Source organism: Podarcis pityusensis, assembly GCF_964106645.2.
Source record: "Podarcis pityusensis genome assembly, chromosome: 1".
Taxonomy (NCBI): domain Eukaryota; kingdom Metazoa; phylum Chordata; class Lepidosauria; order Squamata; family Lacertidae; genus Podarcis; species Podarcis pityusensis.
Genome location: NC_138028.1, coordinates 50,585,278 through 50,599,893, shown reverse-complemented (window position 1 = coordinate 50,599,893; position 14,616 = coordinate 50,585,278). Strand labels below are relative to the sequence as shown.

Here is a 14,616-nt window from a genome sequence, read left to right as displayed (position 1 = left end):
AAAACATCGCGATTCCTGTCTGAAGGTCTGCAGCTCAAGCAACTTACCATTTGAGCAAGGCCGTCCATCTGGTTCATCTGGGCAAGCACAAACGAAGTCAGAAGCTCTGGCAAAACAGAGGTGGGTGCAGCCTCCATTACTGACTCCACAAGCGTTGGTGCCTAAAAGATGCAAACAGTGTATTTGACATTACCACCAGAAGAACATCGTTTTCTGTCCTCAACTGTGGGGGCTTCGCATTCTTATCAGCAAGACACAGTGGCTGATGGTCAAGAATAATGATTCTTACCAAAGCCTCTCACGCACAAGCTTATTTATTGAAAAGCCCTTCTAAACCAGCCATTTTCCTTACCCCCCCCCCCACAGGGTAAGGAAAGTTAATATCAGACCTTCACTTATAAAGGAATGAACAAAGGAATGTCTACGTATTACCACTGAGCAGGGGCTAATCTGCCCTACTGATCTCACTACCTGGACAAAAAAGCAGGCTGCTCCTTCTCAGCTGTGTCCTAGACTGCAGTCCATTTACTATATCCCCTAGAAATGAATGGGAGCCATTGAGAACTAAACTAACCAGGCCCTACCGGGAGTTTGGTTTCTTTTGAAACTGGCTTTTTAATATGTAGATAATAGCAACGTTTTAAAGAATCTGATGCTTTGTCAGAGTGATTTCTAAGTTTCTGCCCCATGCCTATTTTAAATACCAATGGTCTTCATTCTACTAGATGTCTTAAAAGAACCTGACAGGTGTTCAGAGACAAGATGGATGACCTCAGCTCACAAGCAACAAAGGAGGCACAGATTTCTGAGGCTGGAGTACAATATCAGTCTAGCACGACTCAGGTTTTGCATACCAGTCTATGTTTTATTTAAACAGTACGGGAGAGGGGTAGCTAATATCCCAGACTAAAATAAAAAAATATTTCCCCTTATTCCTGTTTTTAGTATGACAAATCTTCACCCAACCTCCAAGTTTGAAGGGAAATTGCGTAACTCCACAACAGCAGTCCTAAGTCCATGATGCCGTATTATCCATGTACCAGCCTTACTAGCTGGAGTTGTTATATTCTCACAACCACTTCCTCCCATGACACCCTAGAGTCATGAAGGCACATCTGAAGATGTGGTCAAGTGGGCGGCGGCGGGGGGGGGGGCGACTGAACAAGTGATTCTCTGTGTTGCAATTTTTGCAGGAAACATTTAGAATATATTTTGGAAGATGCACCCTGTTGACTCTCATTATATATAAAGTGAGGAAACCCAGATTGTTGCATATACCTGTCTGCCTTTGAGGAGAAACTACAATGATATCCATAAGTCCTTCAACATTGGCTAACACAGTCTCCTTATTCCGACCAGAATATTTGTCCACTCGCTGGATAGATTTAGTTTGCCAGTCCGTCCAATAGAGCCACCTGTCTTGCTGCTCAGAAATGAAGAGATAAAGGATTAGGAAGATACAAAAACCATGTAGAAAGGTAACATAAGTTTATTCAACCAAAACCATTTCTCCAGTGTATGGCAGGAGGAAGAATGAGAACACCAACTTCTCCCAACACCCAGAAATTTAAAAAAATATACTATTTCTTTGGGAGCTCATCTATCTAGTGACATTGCAGAGTTCCCACCAAGGTCCTTTGTACCTGTGTCAAGGCAAAGGGATGTGATACTTGGCTGACCAGGACCTGACGCAGCTTCCCGTTGAGATCAGCACTCTCTATGCGGTCTAGATGAGCATCTACCCAATAAATCCTAGAAGAACAGAAAGTATGAGAAGTGAAACCAACCTCCACCATAACCTCCCATCCCAAAGAAAATGATTCCCCATCCTTCTTGCACTTCTTTACTTATGTGATGCAGAAGCTCCAGGCTGCCTTAAAAGCAGAGAAATGACTTTTGCACGTGGAAAGGGACTATGTTATACTGACCTCCTAGTATCATAATCCAAGGTCAGCCCATTGGGCCAGCCCAAGTCAGTGTTGATCAATATCTTGCGCTCAGAACCATCCAAGTTTGCGCGCTCAATTTTAGCGACTTGTCCCCAATCTGTCCAAAAGAGGTATCTGGGGAAAAACCAAACACAGGATGACACACACACACACACACAGACAAAAAACAAAAACCAAAACCACAGGCTGCTTCTGCACCAAGTGGTTCTTTTTTGGACATGAAGGGAGAAGATGTTTCATCTGAAACTTTTTGCTGCTATTATTTGCAATGTCTCTTCTTACTAGACCCCTCACTAGGGAGTAGATTTGCTGGTGGGGAGGGCTGGTGACTGCCTTTTGAAAAACATCTTCCTCTAGCCATCTGGCCAGCTGCAACTCTTCAGTAAGACCAACAGATCATCTGGTTCTAAGAGTCAGATTGTAGTCCTAACTCTTCTTGGTCCAGCAACGCTCACCTCTAGGCAAGAACAGAACCACAGGCAGGAGGGGCTCCAACAATCTAATCTGCAACCACTTGATGAAGTGCTACAGCTGAACAACTGGCTGGATAGTGTGTTTGCTCATAAAGCTTTGCTGGTAAAGGAGCCTACTTGGTGAACAGACCAGATGCTCCTATAGGCCCAAGCACTACTCTCCTCCCTCCATCCCATTCTGCCTCTAGTTGTCCCCCAACTTACCCCTTCCTGGGAAAGACAGCAATTGCTCGGGGTTCATCCAGATTGTTATTAATTAGCACTTTCCTGCAGCTGCCATCTAGTCTTGCAACTTCAATAGTGTTGCGGCCCGTGTCAGTCCAGTAGAGGTTTCTAGCCACCCAGTCCACAGCTAGACCATCCGTAGTCTTCAGTCCTTGACCAATAACTGTTTCCATATTGCTGCCATTAAGGTCTGCTCGCCTGGAAAACAGTAGATACCAAAGAAAATAAGAATTTCTGCCTATTAAAATACCACATTGTAAGGCAACACAAAGACCAGCTAGCGAAAGGTCTCATGTAATTAATGAATTAATGCACCAAAAGGAAGCTAATGGGTTCCTACCTGATGACATCTAAGAAGACATCTGTGTAGTAAATTTTGCCATCTACACTGTCATAGTCCAGAGAGATAACATTGTTCAGCTCTGGGACAGGAACGTGAACGTCAGTGTGATCGCTAGTGTCCAGTGAGATGCGGCGGATAGAGCCTCGACTAGAGAAGAGCAGGTAGGTTTCAGGAGAAGGATCGCAGGTCCTCTCGTCACTCTTCAACTGGATACCAGTAGGGCAGGCACAGGAGAAGCCTTCAGGATTTGGCAGGCAGAGATGGGAGCACCCACCATTCCTCACTCCACACTTGTTAGCACCTATGGGAAAACAAAGGAAGTCTCTCAGACTGGACTTTCCTGTGGTCCATATTAATTCAGTACTCTCCTATACAGTCCTTGTAAACAGGAGATTCTCAAGCAAAAGTAGGCACAAACATTTGTAGGCCTTGACTAAGGCTACTACTACCCAGTGTACCTCAGGTATTTTTTTAAAGGGCCGTATAAAAAGTTAAAGGGACCACAGAAAGATGGAACTTCAGAAAGCAAAGCCTGCCAGTGTCTCTGAAGAAAAAACACCTCCTGACTGCACCCCCAAAATGATCAACAAGATAGGTGCCAAGAGAGTCTCGATTTTGCACTATCATTTGCCAGCACAATGGCACCAATAATGCTGTTTCAAACTGTGGGGAAACCCTAGCCCTACAGGGGAAATAGCAAGATGAACTCCTGGCAACTAAATAAACGCACAGAACAGGCACTTGAGAAGATTGTAAATGTGAGGATGACAAGACAGCTGATTCAAATAAAATGGAAGGCTTCAAAGTGCTTGAGTGGTTTGAATGTAGATTGGTTTTTTTAAAAAAAGTTTGAGCAGCTAGGATTAAGCAAGGCTTCCCAACTCAGTGCTCTCCAGAGGCTGCTGGACCTAAACTCCCATCAGCTCCAGCCAGCATGGTCAATGGTCAAGGCTGATGGGCACTGTAGTCCAACAACAACTGGCTCACATAGCCTGGCAAGGCTAGATTAGGGAACGGAGCAAGATCTGCAAAAAAGGCACAAAGGCCAAGTAAGAATTCTGACGTGAAAAAATTGCAAGTCCTTGAAGAAGAAATGCAAAGAATTAAAGCATTGCAGTGAACAGTATCTGGGAGTGGCTTGGGGGTACAGAGGAGAAGTAAAGAACCCCCTTGGTGCCAACTTCTAAGAGGACTCTCCAAACAATGTTTCGCTTGATGGAAATCTTGGGGGAAACTTACCCAGAGGGTGCTTCCTGTCAACAGCCTGGATGTCCATTAAGCCAGGCAGGTTTGCCCTGACTAAGATGACGTTAGCACCAGTGTTCTTGTCCGCCCTGTGGATGCTACGTGTTTGCCAATCTGTCCAGTAGATGTAGGAATCCAGCAGAGTGAGGCCGTAAGGGTGCTGTACTGGAGAAAGCAAGGTGCGGCGGTTTGCACCATTCAGGTCTGCAGCCTCAATGCGCTGAAGGACAGAGATGGAATGTTTATTCCCTTTTTGAGAGACAGAGAAAATCCCCAGAAAGCTGAAAACAAAGGCCCCAGGTAGCTATGATTCCAAGCTACCGTATTAGAAAAATCTCACAAGCATACTTGGTTATCTCTTCGCTGGGCAACTGTAGCTGCAGTTCATCAAGTGACAACACGTGAGCAATACCCATCAAAATGCAGTGTTTGAGGTTAACGCCAGGCAACATGAAAGCCTTGCCTTTGGCACTTGAATCCTGATAGGGATTTCTGATATGGAAGTCACCAAGAGATGTTGCAATAACTGGCCTCATTTGCATGTTACGATAAAACACAGTTAAACTGCTCACAATGCTCAGAAGTCATTGCTTCGCTCCAGCTCCCAGCTGCACTAGGAGAAGCAAGCCACGAGTCTTGGTGCATTGTGCTGTCTCAAGCAAACCACAAGTGGTAGTCTAGCTTTATTCTTCATTTTCGGGCAAACAAGCCATGATCCTGGGTTCAGATTGACACAAGCCAAGGGGTCATGGTTTGTTGCTCCTGGCACAGCACAGGTAGGAGGACCAAGGAAGGACCAGAGCAGGGAATTTCTGAGCAGGATGCACGACAGCGAATGGCTTAGCAGCTCATTTGTGCTCCACCACAGCTGAATGTCAGACATTAATTATGGCTTAATGTGTGTGCCACTGCTACTGCTGAGCGATGAACCTGCACTTATGAATTCCCTTAGTCCTCAAGGACTCTTTAATCCCTCTCATGCCATCCCTTCCTTCAGATATAAAGTTATGAACTCCATCCCAAGATGGGATGTAGCAGTTCCAACCTCAGTATGTGCATCAGCCCAGAGCAGTTGTGATCCAGCTCGATCCACAGCCAATCCATTTGGCCATCCCAGGTTGTTGTTGATAAGAACCGTGCGCCTGGAGCCGTCCATGCCAGCTTGTTCCAGCTTGGCGTTCTCTCCCCAGTCCGTCCAATACATAAAACTGAAGGCAGAGTAAAAGCTAGTAAGCAACCAACTGAGAAGCCAGCATGGGAATTATTCCCATGTCTTCCCATCCTCTGCCTTTCCCTTGACCAAGACGTACTACAGCCAGCACTCACCCCATCTCGTGATACAGGGCAATGGCTCTTGGGCTGTCCAGGTTTTCCCATACCAAAACTCTCCTCATTGACCCATCCAGGTTGCCCACTTCAATCCTTTTGGTCCCTGTGTCAGTCCAATACACTTTGCGACCGATAGCATCCACTGCTAGTCCATCTGTGGTTTGCAACCCTAGTAAAAAAGCAGTAGCGATGTCATTGTTTCTTGCTACTTGCTAACCATCACGTTTAGGATCTTCCCTCCTTAAAAACATCCGCAAGATTCGCCAGGCATTTCTTACCATAAATATTCCTAGGTACTCCATGAGTAAACTTCAGAGAACTGACTATGCTATTAAGACTGTGCTCACATCACCCGGCAAAACCCACCTCTGAAAGCAGCCTGGAGCAGTGGCTATTCCAGTAAAGCATCTATTACCTGTAGTAACAATATCTTCATACTGAGATCCATCTAAGGCAGCCCTGCTAATCTTCCTCAGGGTGCTGTCCGACCAATAGACCTTTCCTGTGGAAGAAATAGGAGAACATCAGCAACATCTACACAGAAAATCCTAAAAATAGGCATTAAGGAAGTAGCATTAGCAGATGAGGAAACTAATGGGGAAAGCCATTTTGGTGTGCTTTCGTTAAGCCCAGTTAAAAAACAACAGCAGCAGTGCTACCTGTTACTGCAGGTATTTACTGATGAAACACACCACTCACAGGCATTATGAAACATATACTCTTAAAAAATGAAGACATTGTGATATGCTCTTCAAAAGGGCAGAAGCTATAACTGTATTGGCATTACATGAAAAGTTATTTATTAGTATGTTTATTACCAATAGCATAAGGGATTTTTTTTGGGGGGGGGGAATATTTCTACTTTTTTCCTTCTCCTTCTCTCTCTCTCTTTTTTTACTAAAGACCAATTCTCAGTCTACATCTTAACAATTCATAGATCAGGGATAGAGAACCCAAGGCTTCCACATGTTGTTAGACTTTGAGTCCAACCAGCCCCCACTGGATCAGTGCTTAAAATGGTTAAATGACACATTTCAGACCTTCTTGAGGATCCACTCCGATGGCAATAGCGTTTTTCATGGTGACATTGACTGACACAACTACGTCGGCAAAATACGGGATGTCAAGCGAAACCAGCCGAATATCCGACCTTCTAGCAAAGATCAGGAAGCTAGTCATGCCTGCGGAGTTGAAGACAAGAATATATTCCACATTTAACACTGTTCTACTCAGCAGTTTCAAATATGCCATCTCTGAGCTAACCGAGAAGCAACAAGGATATTTTCAAATATTGTTTTTGAATCTTATTTGTTTTTGGTGCTTTAAAAAAAAATAAGTTTGGTAGTTTTATTGTATGCTTGTAAAATGTCTTGAGACTCATGTGAAAGGCAATTCAAGAATTAGTAATTTCCAAACATTAAAAAAAACCACTTCTGCTAAGGATGTCACTGGATGATCTGTTACAGACCACATATATGGTATGACAAAGAGGATGTGGAATGAAAGAGTAGAAGCAAGAGTTACAGCTCTAGGGCTCTGAAATAAAGGTTGTGCATCTTCCATGCTTCTTGTGGCACAAGCATATAATTTGCTACTTTGAGCATACATTACTTCTCATCCTCAGAAAATATATGACTTCTGTTTTTCAGGGGACAGCATCTTATTTCCTTTTCTGGATCTCAAGCCGCATCTACCATTCCTTTGGTTTCTTTTGCCCTGTTGGCTATCTTAATAGCCAAATCTGCTTTGTTTCATTGCCTTCTGACGTTCTTTAAAGGTAAAGGTAAAGGGACCCCTGACCATTAGCTACAGTCGTGACTGCCTCTGGGGTTGCGGCGCTCATCTCGCTTTATTGGCTGAGGGAGCCGGCGTACAGCTTCCGGGTCATGTAGCCAGCAGGACTAAGCCGCTTCTGGCGAACCAGAGCAGCGCACAGAAACGCCATTTACCTTCCCGCTGGAGCGATACCTATTTATCTACTTGCACTTTGACGTGCTTTTGAACTGCTAGGTTGGCAGGAGCAGGGAGCGAGCAACGGGCGCTCACCCTGTCGCGGGGATTCGAACCACCGGCCTTCTGATCAGCAAGTCCTAGGTTCTGTGGTTTAACCCACAGTGCCACCCACGTCCCTTTTTGACATTCTTTACTTTACCATAAATCCTAAATGTTCAGGCAGAATCATGCTAATTATGCCATATATTAAATGTGCACAATATATTCTGATTGCAGAATCTGGGTTTCCCTGGGCCAAGATTTATTTGGTGGGTGTATTCATACCAAGAGCATTTTTTGTGTTTCCCAAGCCTATGTGGCACCCTCCAGACGTTGTTGGACTCCAACTGGTCAGGGATGATTTGAGCTGGGGTGCAGCAACACTGGTTATCCCTGTTGTAGGGCTTTGTACCTAGAGGCCTATCAAGAGCAGGCTCTGGAGATTAGAGACCCAGATGCTGCAGAATGTGAGGAGACCTACCTGGTAAGCAAGTCTTGCCATCTGGCTGTAGGTTGATACCGGTGGGACAAGTACAGCTGTAACCTTTAGGAAGAGGAGCCAGGAGGCAAAGATGACTGCATCCACCATTATTAACTGTGCATGCTGTATGTACTGAAAAAAAGGAGAAGAAAACAATGCATCACGACAAGGCCAGACAGAGAAGCCCAAAGCATTCTGGGAAATGATATATAATGAGTTGGGTGGGGGAATGTTTAAAATAACTTTTGTGAAAAAAACTGAAGCTTTTTTAAAAAATGAATTTTAGATGCAGAAATACCAAAGGAGCAGAAAAGACTATTCATGTACGCGATGATGGCAGCACAGATACTTTTGGCCCAGAGATGGAAGGATGACAAAGTCCTGACCAGAGAGGAACGGCTGATAAAGGTGATGGATTACGCCGAAATGGCAGAAATGACCGGGTAGATCAGAAATCAAGAAGATAGAAATTTTACTAAGGAATGGGGGGAAATTATAATTTATCTTGCAGAACACTGAAAGCAACTAAAAACTTTGGCCAGATTGTAACAATACTTGTCATGTGACAAGAACTATGGGAAAACAAGGTCTTTTTTATTATTAAGAAAATGGAGAATCTTATAAGATGCAGCTGAAAAAAGGAATGTTGATGGAACCCATGGAGGGGTGGAGGAAAGTCCAAGGATTCAGGGAATCCTTTATATGTATGATTATGATAGTAATATAATAATTTATAATAATTTTATTATTTATACCACACCCATCTGAATAAAAATGTAAACTGTAAAAACCAATAAAAACATTGTAAAAGAAAGAAAGAAGAGAATCCCAATGCAGAATATGTCAGGAAGAGACTGCATCAGGCAAGGCCTCCTTCCACCAGCCTTGCTCTACCCTCTAGTCTCTGCTTCTTAATGTGTATTGTATTATTTTATGTACAGTCATACCTCGGGTTGAAGTAGCTTTGGGATAAGTATTTTTGGGTTGCGCGCTGCGGCAACCCGGAAGTAATGGAGCGCGTTACTTCCAGGTTTCTCCACTCGCGCATGCATAGTCAAAATGACATCACGCGCATGCACAGAAGCGGCGAGTCGCGACCCGCTCAGACGCGGGTTGTGTTCGCTTCTGGATGCGAACGGGGCTCCAGAACGGATCTCATTCGCATCCAGAGGTACCACTGTACTGTGGCTTGCCGTTATTTTATTGATTATAGTTTAGATATTATTTATTATAACTGTTGAGTGGATTTCTGTTTAACTTTTATATTTTGATATTATTATTTTATATTATTCTAATGATTGTTGAATGTTACTTTTTTGATGTAGGTTGCCTGTTTTAAAGTTATGTTTTATTATCACATTTTTGTATTGCATTAGATTGTTATAAGATGTACATTTTTTGTTTCTTCAGCTTGTAAACCGCCTTGAGTACTATAAGATAGAAAGACGGTATGCAAATAAAAAATGACGATGATAACAGCAACAGCATGCTTCAAAATTCTACAAGCATGCACGGGAACGTAAACGGCACAGAGGAGCTCTTTCCATGAAAATGAGTCACAAAGGATTCATTCGCATGTACTTTTGAGATAAATTTCTGTTGGGGTGCAGGGTGCTTAGAATCACAGAATTGTAGAGTTGGAAGGAACCTTGAGGATTGTCTATAGTCCAAACCCCTGCAATGCAGGAATAGGCAGTCATCCCATAGAGGCTCTCTAGCTATAGGGTCGTGCCAAGCAGCAAGGGATGGTGCATCCCCTCCCATGTACCTGAAGGCCTGTGCCGATGGAAGACGTGGATGTCCATGAGGTTCTCCAGGTTGTCCTGCAGAGTTTCACGATTCTGCCCCGTCCTTTTGTCAGCACTCTGGATGCTCTTTGCCTGCCAATCGGTCCAGTAGAGCCGAGCTCCATAAAGAGTAAGCCCAAAGGGGTGAGGCAGGTTGCTTCCAATCAGCACCTGTCAGTCCCCAAAACAAAGACCCGCAAGAAGTTTTAGTAACAACACACAGCCGGCATGGCAACAGGGACCCAAGGGGCTGTTTTTCAGTCCAAAGAGCCACATATCCTTCTGGGCAACCTCCCAGGGGCCACGTGCAATTGGGGGTGCGGCCAGAGGCAAAAAGGGTCTGTGCAACAAGTAGCCTGTATTTTACCCTCTCTATCCTCCATGCAGGCAAGCAAAAGACATTATCAGAGTTGAAGGACACATTCCAACCAGGTTAAAGCACAGGGGGTGTAAAACAGGACCAGGGAGGGTTATGGCATGGGAAGAGGTCTGAGGACCAGGCAGAGAGACCTGGAGGGCATATTTGGCCCCTGGGCCCCAGGTTCCCCACCCCGGTCTAGAGGCTGCAGGCAGCCCCAGCAATGCATCCATCTCTCTCCTTGTACTTTTACCAGTATGCATTCTTCACTCAGGAGTAGATTGATTTGCAGGTTCAGACAGACATTAATTCAAAGCATTATTTTATTTTTAATTTTTTGGGTCAATAACAAGGCGGTCCCTACCCTCGGGCTAATTATCTAAGCAGCCGAGACCTTTTGCAGACCAGAAGTAAGTTGCATTGGACCAAGTGGCAAACACACATCCCAGTACATTTCTGAGCACAATTCAAAGTGTTGGTGGTGACCTTTAAAGCCCTAAATGGCCTCGGTCCTGTATACCTGAAGGAGCGTCTCCACCCCCATCGTCCAGCCCAGACACTGAGGTCGAGGGCCGAGGGCCTTCTGGCGGTTCCCTCGCTGCGAGAAGTGAGGTTACAGGGAAGGCAGAGGGCCTTCTCGGTAGTGGCACCTGCCCTGTGGAACGCCCTCCCAGCAGATGTCAAGGCAAAAAGCAACTATTTTACTTTTAAAGGACAACTGAAGGAAGCCCTGTTTAGGGAAGTTTTTAATGTTTGATGCTGTATTGTTTTTAATATTCGGTTGGAAACCGCTCAGAATGGCTGGGGAAACCCAGCCAAATGTGTGGGGTATAAATAAAAAATTATTACTATAATTATTACTACTACTACTACTATTATTATTAATCCCCAAGCAATTCCTATTTACAACACCTTTCCCAGAAGCCTTCGATTCACGTTGGGTTTCTTACCTTCCTGTTGCTGCCATCCAAGCCAGCGTACTCAATTGTCTTCATGCCGGCATCTGCCCAATACAGACGATGAGATTCATAATCAATGGCTAGTCCATTGGGCCAGGTCAGGTTGGAAGAGATGATCACCAAGCGGTCAGAGGCGTCCATGCCCGCACGCTCAATCTTCGGGTTAGCCCCCCAGTCAGTCCAGTACATGAATCTGCGCACACACAAAACTGCACATGACTTCTGTTCCTTTAGCGGCAGAATTATTTCCCCCTGCCAATGAGCTCCACAAACGAACTGGCAAGTGCTTTCAACTTTCATAGGGACTGCTCTCCTAAACCAGAATCTAAACGCCCTACTTTAAGGCTCCATGCAAAGGAAGAGTAAAATAATAATAATAAAGGCTGACAAGAGATCCCATTATTATGTGGGCCTTCTCTTTTCTGCAAAAATGAGGCAATAGAATTTCAAGACTTTCACTCCTAATCTATGGAAGAAGAAGCAGCAGTTCAGAACTTCCACGTGCCATCAGACCATTCCATGAACTTCAGCAAAGTAAGACAACACAGTTTCTCTTCAGTCTGTTTTTGTAGGCAAATCTAGGTTGCACTGCTTTCTCACAATGTCTCCTTCCAGGTAGTGACAGTAAGCAATATGAAATGGCCATAGCCAGAGACAGAGCATCAGGAATATAGGAAGCTGCCTTGTGCAGAGTCAGGCTACTAGTCCACCTAGCCTCACTATTGTCTACACTGACAGGCAGTGGCTCTACAAGGTTTCAGGCAGGGGACTTTTCCAGTGCAAACTGGAGATGCCAGGGATTGTACTCGGGACCTTTGGCATGCAAGGCAGATGTTCTGCCAATGAGCTACAGCCCTTCCTAAACAGTGAAGGCCATAGAATTATAGAGTTGGGATCTAGTCTAACCCCTGCAATGCAGGAATCTTTTGCCCAACATGGGGCTCAACCCTATGACCCTGACATTAAGAGTATCACGCTCTACTGGCTGAGCTATCAATGTTAAAAAGCTAGGAATGGGTTTCTTTTTCTTTCTGTGGGACCTTGGCAAACTAAGATATGTCCCTATTTGCCACCAGAAAGAACATTTAAAACTCCAGGTCAGATAAGGGCAGGCTAGTTAAAGACCAATGTGGTTTATTTGGCTTTTGTTCATTTCTTTTATATTTTTACTGAACCTTGTCCTACAGGCAACTCTGATCAGGTATGCTTTGGCCCCTTCTGTTCTTGGCTTGCACATGAGGAGTTAAGGAGGAGGAGCCTTGCATTAGGGTGGCCGGACTAGGGCAGTCTGATCGCTCCCAGTCCTGCTGTTTTAGCAGAGCCAGCTACATCAGCATCCAGCCCCCCCCCCCAACCTTTCAGGAATTGCAGCAGGGACCTCGCAGGGCAATGGCATGGAAAATTTAAACACAATAGCACAAAGGAGACCCTGCTATGCAGACTCCTGCGAAAGCAGCTTCTCACCCTCCAACAGGGTCCACCACAATATCCCTGGGTCTGTCTAGATTCTCCCAGATCAGTACAGTCCGCATAGTTCCATCTGTGTTAGACACCTCTATCCGGTCTGTTCCTGCATAGATTAGAGGAAGAGGATGGAAAGACCATAAGCCTCCAGAGTCATAGGGGAGACCATTAAAGAGAAACATCTATACAAATGTACAGTCTCCACTTCACTCCCATCACCCAAACGGAAAGGATCAGCAAGCTAAATTGCTCAGCGACCCTGAGAAGTTTGCTTTAGAATCCCACTCCACATCTGTACAAACTGTCAGTCAACTAGGCTGCATTTTGAAGCAAGCTTACTTCGGAAGCAACTTCCATTAAAATCAGTGAAACAGAGGACCAGGTGCTATTAGCATAGCTAAATGTAAATCATTTCCTGGACTGTACCACTTCAGGCTGCAGGTGATGGGCTGCATGTTTTGAACACTACACCATGAAGGGGGGGGGGGAGAGACCTCTGTGCATAGAAAAATAGCATGTCAGGGACAAATGGAAGCTGGATCATCTCTGTACCTGAGCATACTTTATTTTCCACATGCAGAGAAAATAAATCATGCTTCCCCTATGGGGAAACATCCAAACATGCAGCCCTCAAGCCACAGTCTGAAACGGCTTGAGGAAAAGCTTTAATTCTGTGGTCTATACAAACAAATCCATATAGGAATAAGGTGCACGGCAAGATGTTTGAAATGTCACGCAAGGACATTTGTGCGGCCATTGAGAACATCCTGTGGAAATTTCCTATTTCAGAACTTTACTTTCTCGGATTATTAAACAGGAGCTCATGCTCCCTGAATTTCTAGGAAAGCAGCAAAACTGCACTTGGACACCATGCTTTAATTTTTAATGGGAAGAAAATGAGTCTCGCCTACCCCTGAGCTATCCGCCGCCTCCCAACATAGTCACAAGGCGTTTGGCCCATTTTTGATTAACCACAACTCGCTGTGCTGTTCAAACCTTACAAAACTGATGAACCTTGTTTCAAAACAGCCAACTTCAAACCACAGTTTATTAATCCAATTTGTTTCAACAAACCATAGTTAAGATTAACAACTGTTTACAGTTCAGATGTGACACATTAAAGTAATAGAATTTGGGAGAGGAAGCTTTCATTATTATCCTCACAACCAAGCTGGGGGAGGAGACAGGAGCGGGAAGCTACCAAGCCCAGGGGGGCGGGGGCATGGCTGATAAACCACAGATTTATTGTGATGTCTGAGAACAATCCATGTAGAATAGCACTGCATGTCCATAGAAGGATGTAATATGCCAACCAATTTGTCTGTGGGGGAGGGGATATTGTTCATACTTCCAAATATGCATTATTTGGTATGGCCCAGTTAGGATTTAGGAGGAAATGCTCCAGAGACTAAGGTGGTTTTAGACAGTCAGTACCTGCATCCGTCCAGTACAACTTGTTGGTGACCCAGTCCACAGCCAGACCAGCTGGGCTTTCCAGGCTGCTATCTGCCACAACCTAGCAAGAAACAAAAGCAAGAAGGAATCTTAGGGGGAGAGAGGGGTACCCTTAACAGATTTGCTGCTGGATCCTGCTCAGCAGCAGAAACTTGTACTAGCCACATTCAACTACAAATGGATGTTCATAGATAACTGAGTATCAACGTCAAAGAGATGGATGCAGAACAAACTAAGACGTAGCATGCCATCATCTGGCTGCTTTGATGATAAATTGTGGGCGCAGCGAAAGATGATTAGAGAATTGATGTGCGCTAGCGAGACTTAAAATTTAATTTGTCCCAGCTGTTTGAGAAAGGTACACTCTTAATTATCTCCTGACAGTCTAGATCATATTCTAGCTACCTTCATTTCACTCATTTATTGGACGGCGCAGATGCCCTCATTTCAATGTTTGATTGCATTAGCCGCCCACAGGCACTTGCAAGGTGGCGTGCGCATGCCGGTGTGCAGCCAAGCCAGCAATACAGAGAAGTCAATCAAACCGAAATATTCA

The 14,616-nt window shown here is 44.7% G+C and overlaps 1 protein-coding gene across 4 annotated transcripts in view; it reads right to left on the bottom strand.

Moving 5' to 3' along the window:
* The window catches only part of LRP4 (LDL receptor related protein 4), a 97,645-nt gene that overhangs the window by 10,129 nt on the left and 72,900 nt on the right, over nt 1-14,616 (bottom strand). For all 4 annotated transcript variants that reach the window (XM_081020309.1, XM_081020306.1, XM_081020307.1 and 1 more), the window contains exons 18-33: nt 14,040-14,121; nt 12,606-12,711; nt 11,133-11,334; nt 9,806-9,995; nt 8,038-8,169; nt 6,605-6,745; nt 5,980-6,066; nt 5,562-5,733; nt 5,281-5,443; nt 4,230-4,455; nt 2,988-3,291; nt 2,627-2,845; nt 1,929-2,063; nt 1,644-1,752; nt 1,279-1,423; nt 48-161 (exon numbers count right to left, since the gene is read on the bottom strand). In XM_081020309.1, the coding sequence (XP_080876435.1) occupies nt 48-161; nt 1,279-1,423; nt 1,644-1,752; nt 1,929-2,063; nt 2,627-2,845; nt 2,988-3,291; nt 4,230-4,455; nt 5,281-5,443; nt 5,562-5,733; nt 5,980-6,066; nt 6,605-6,745; nt 8,038-8,169; nt 9,806-9,995; nt 11,133-11,334; nt 12,606-12,711; nt 14,040-14,121 (2,527 nt within the window). The remainder of the gene's footprint in view (nt 1-47; nt 162-1,278; nt 1,424-1,643; nt 1,753-1,928; nt 2,064-2,626; nt 2,846-2,987; nt 3,292-4,229; nt 4,456-5,280; nt 5,444-5,561; nt 5,734-5,979; nt 6,067-6,604; nt 6,746-8,037; nt 8,170-9,805; nt 9,996-11,132; nt 11,335-12,605; nt 12,712-14,039; nt 14,122-14,616) is intronic.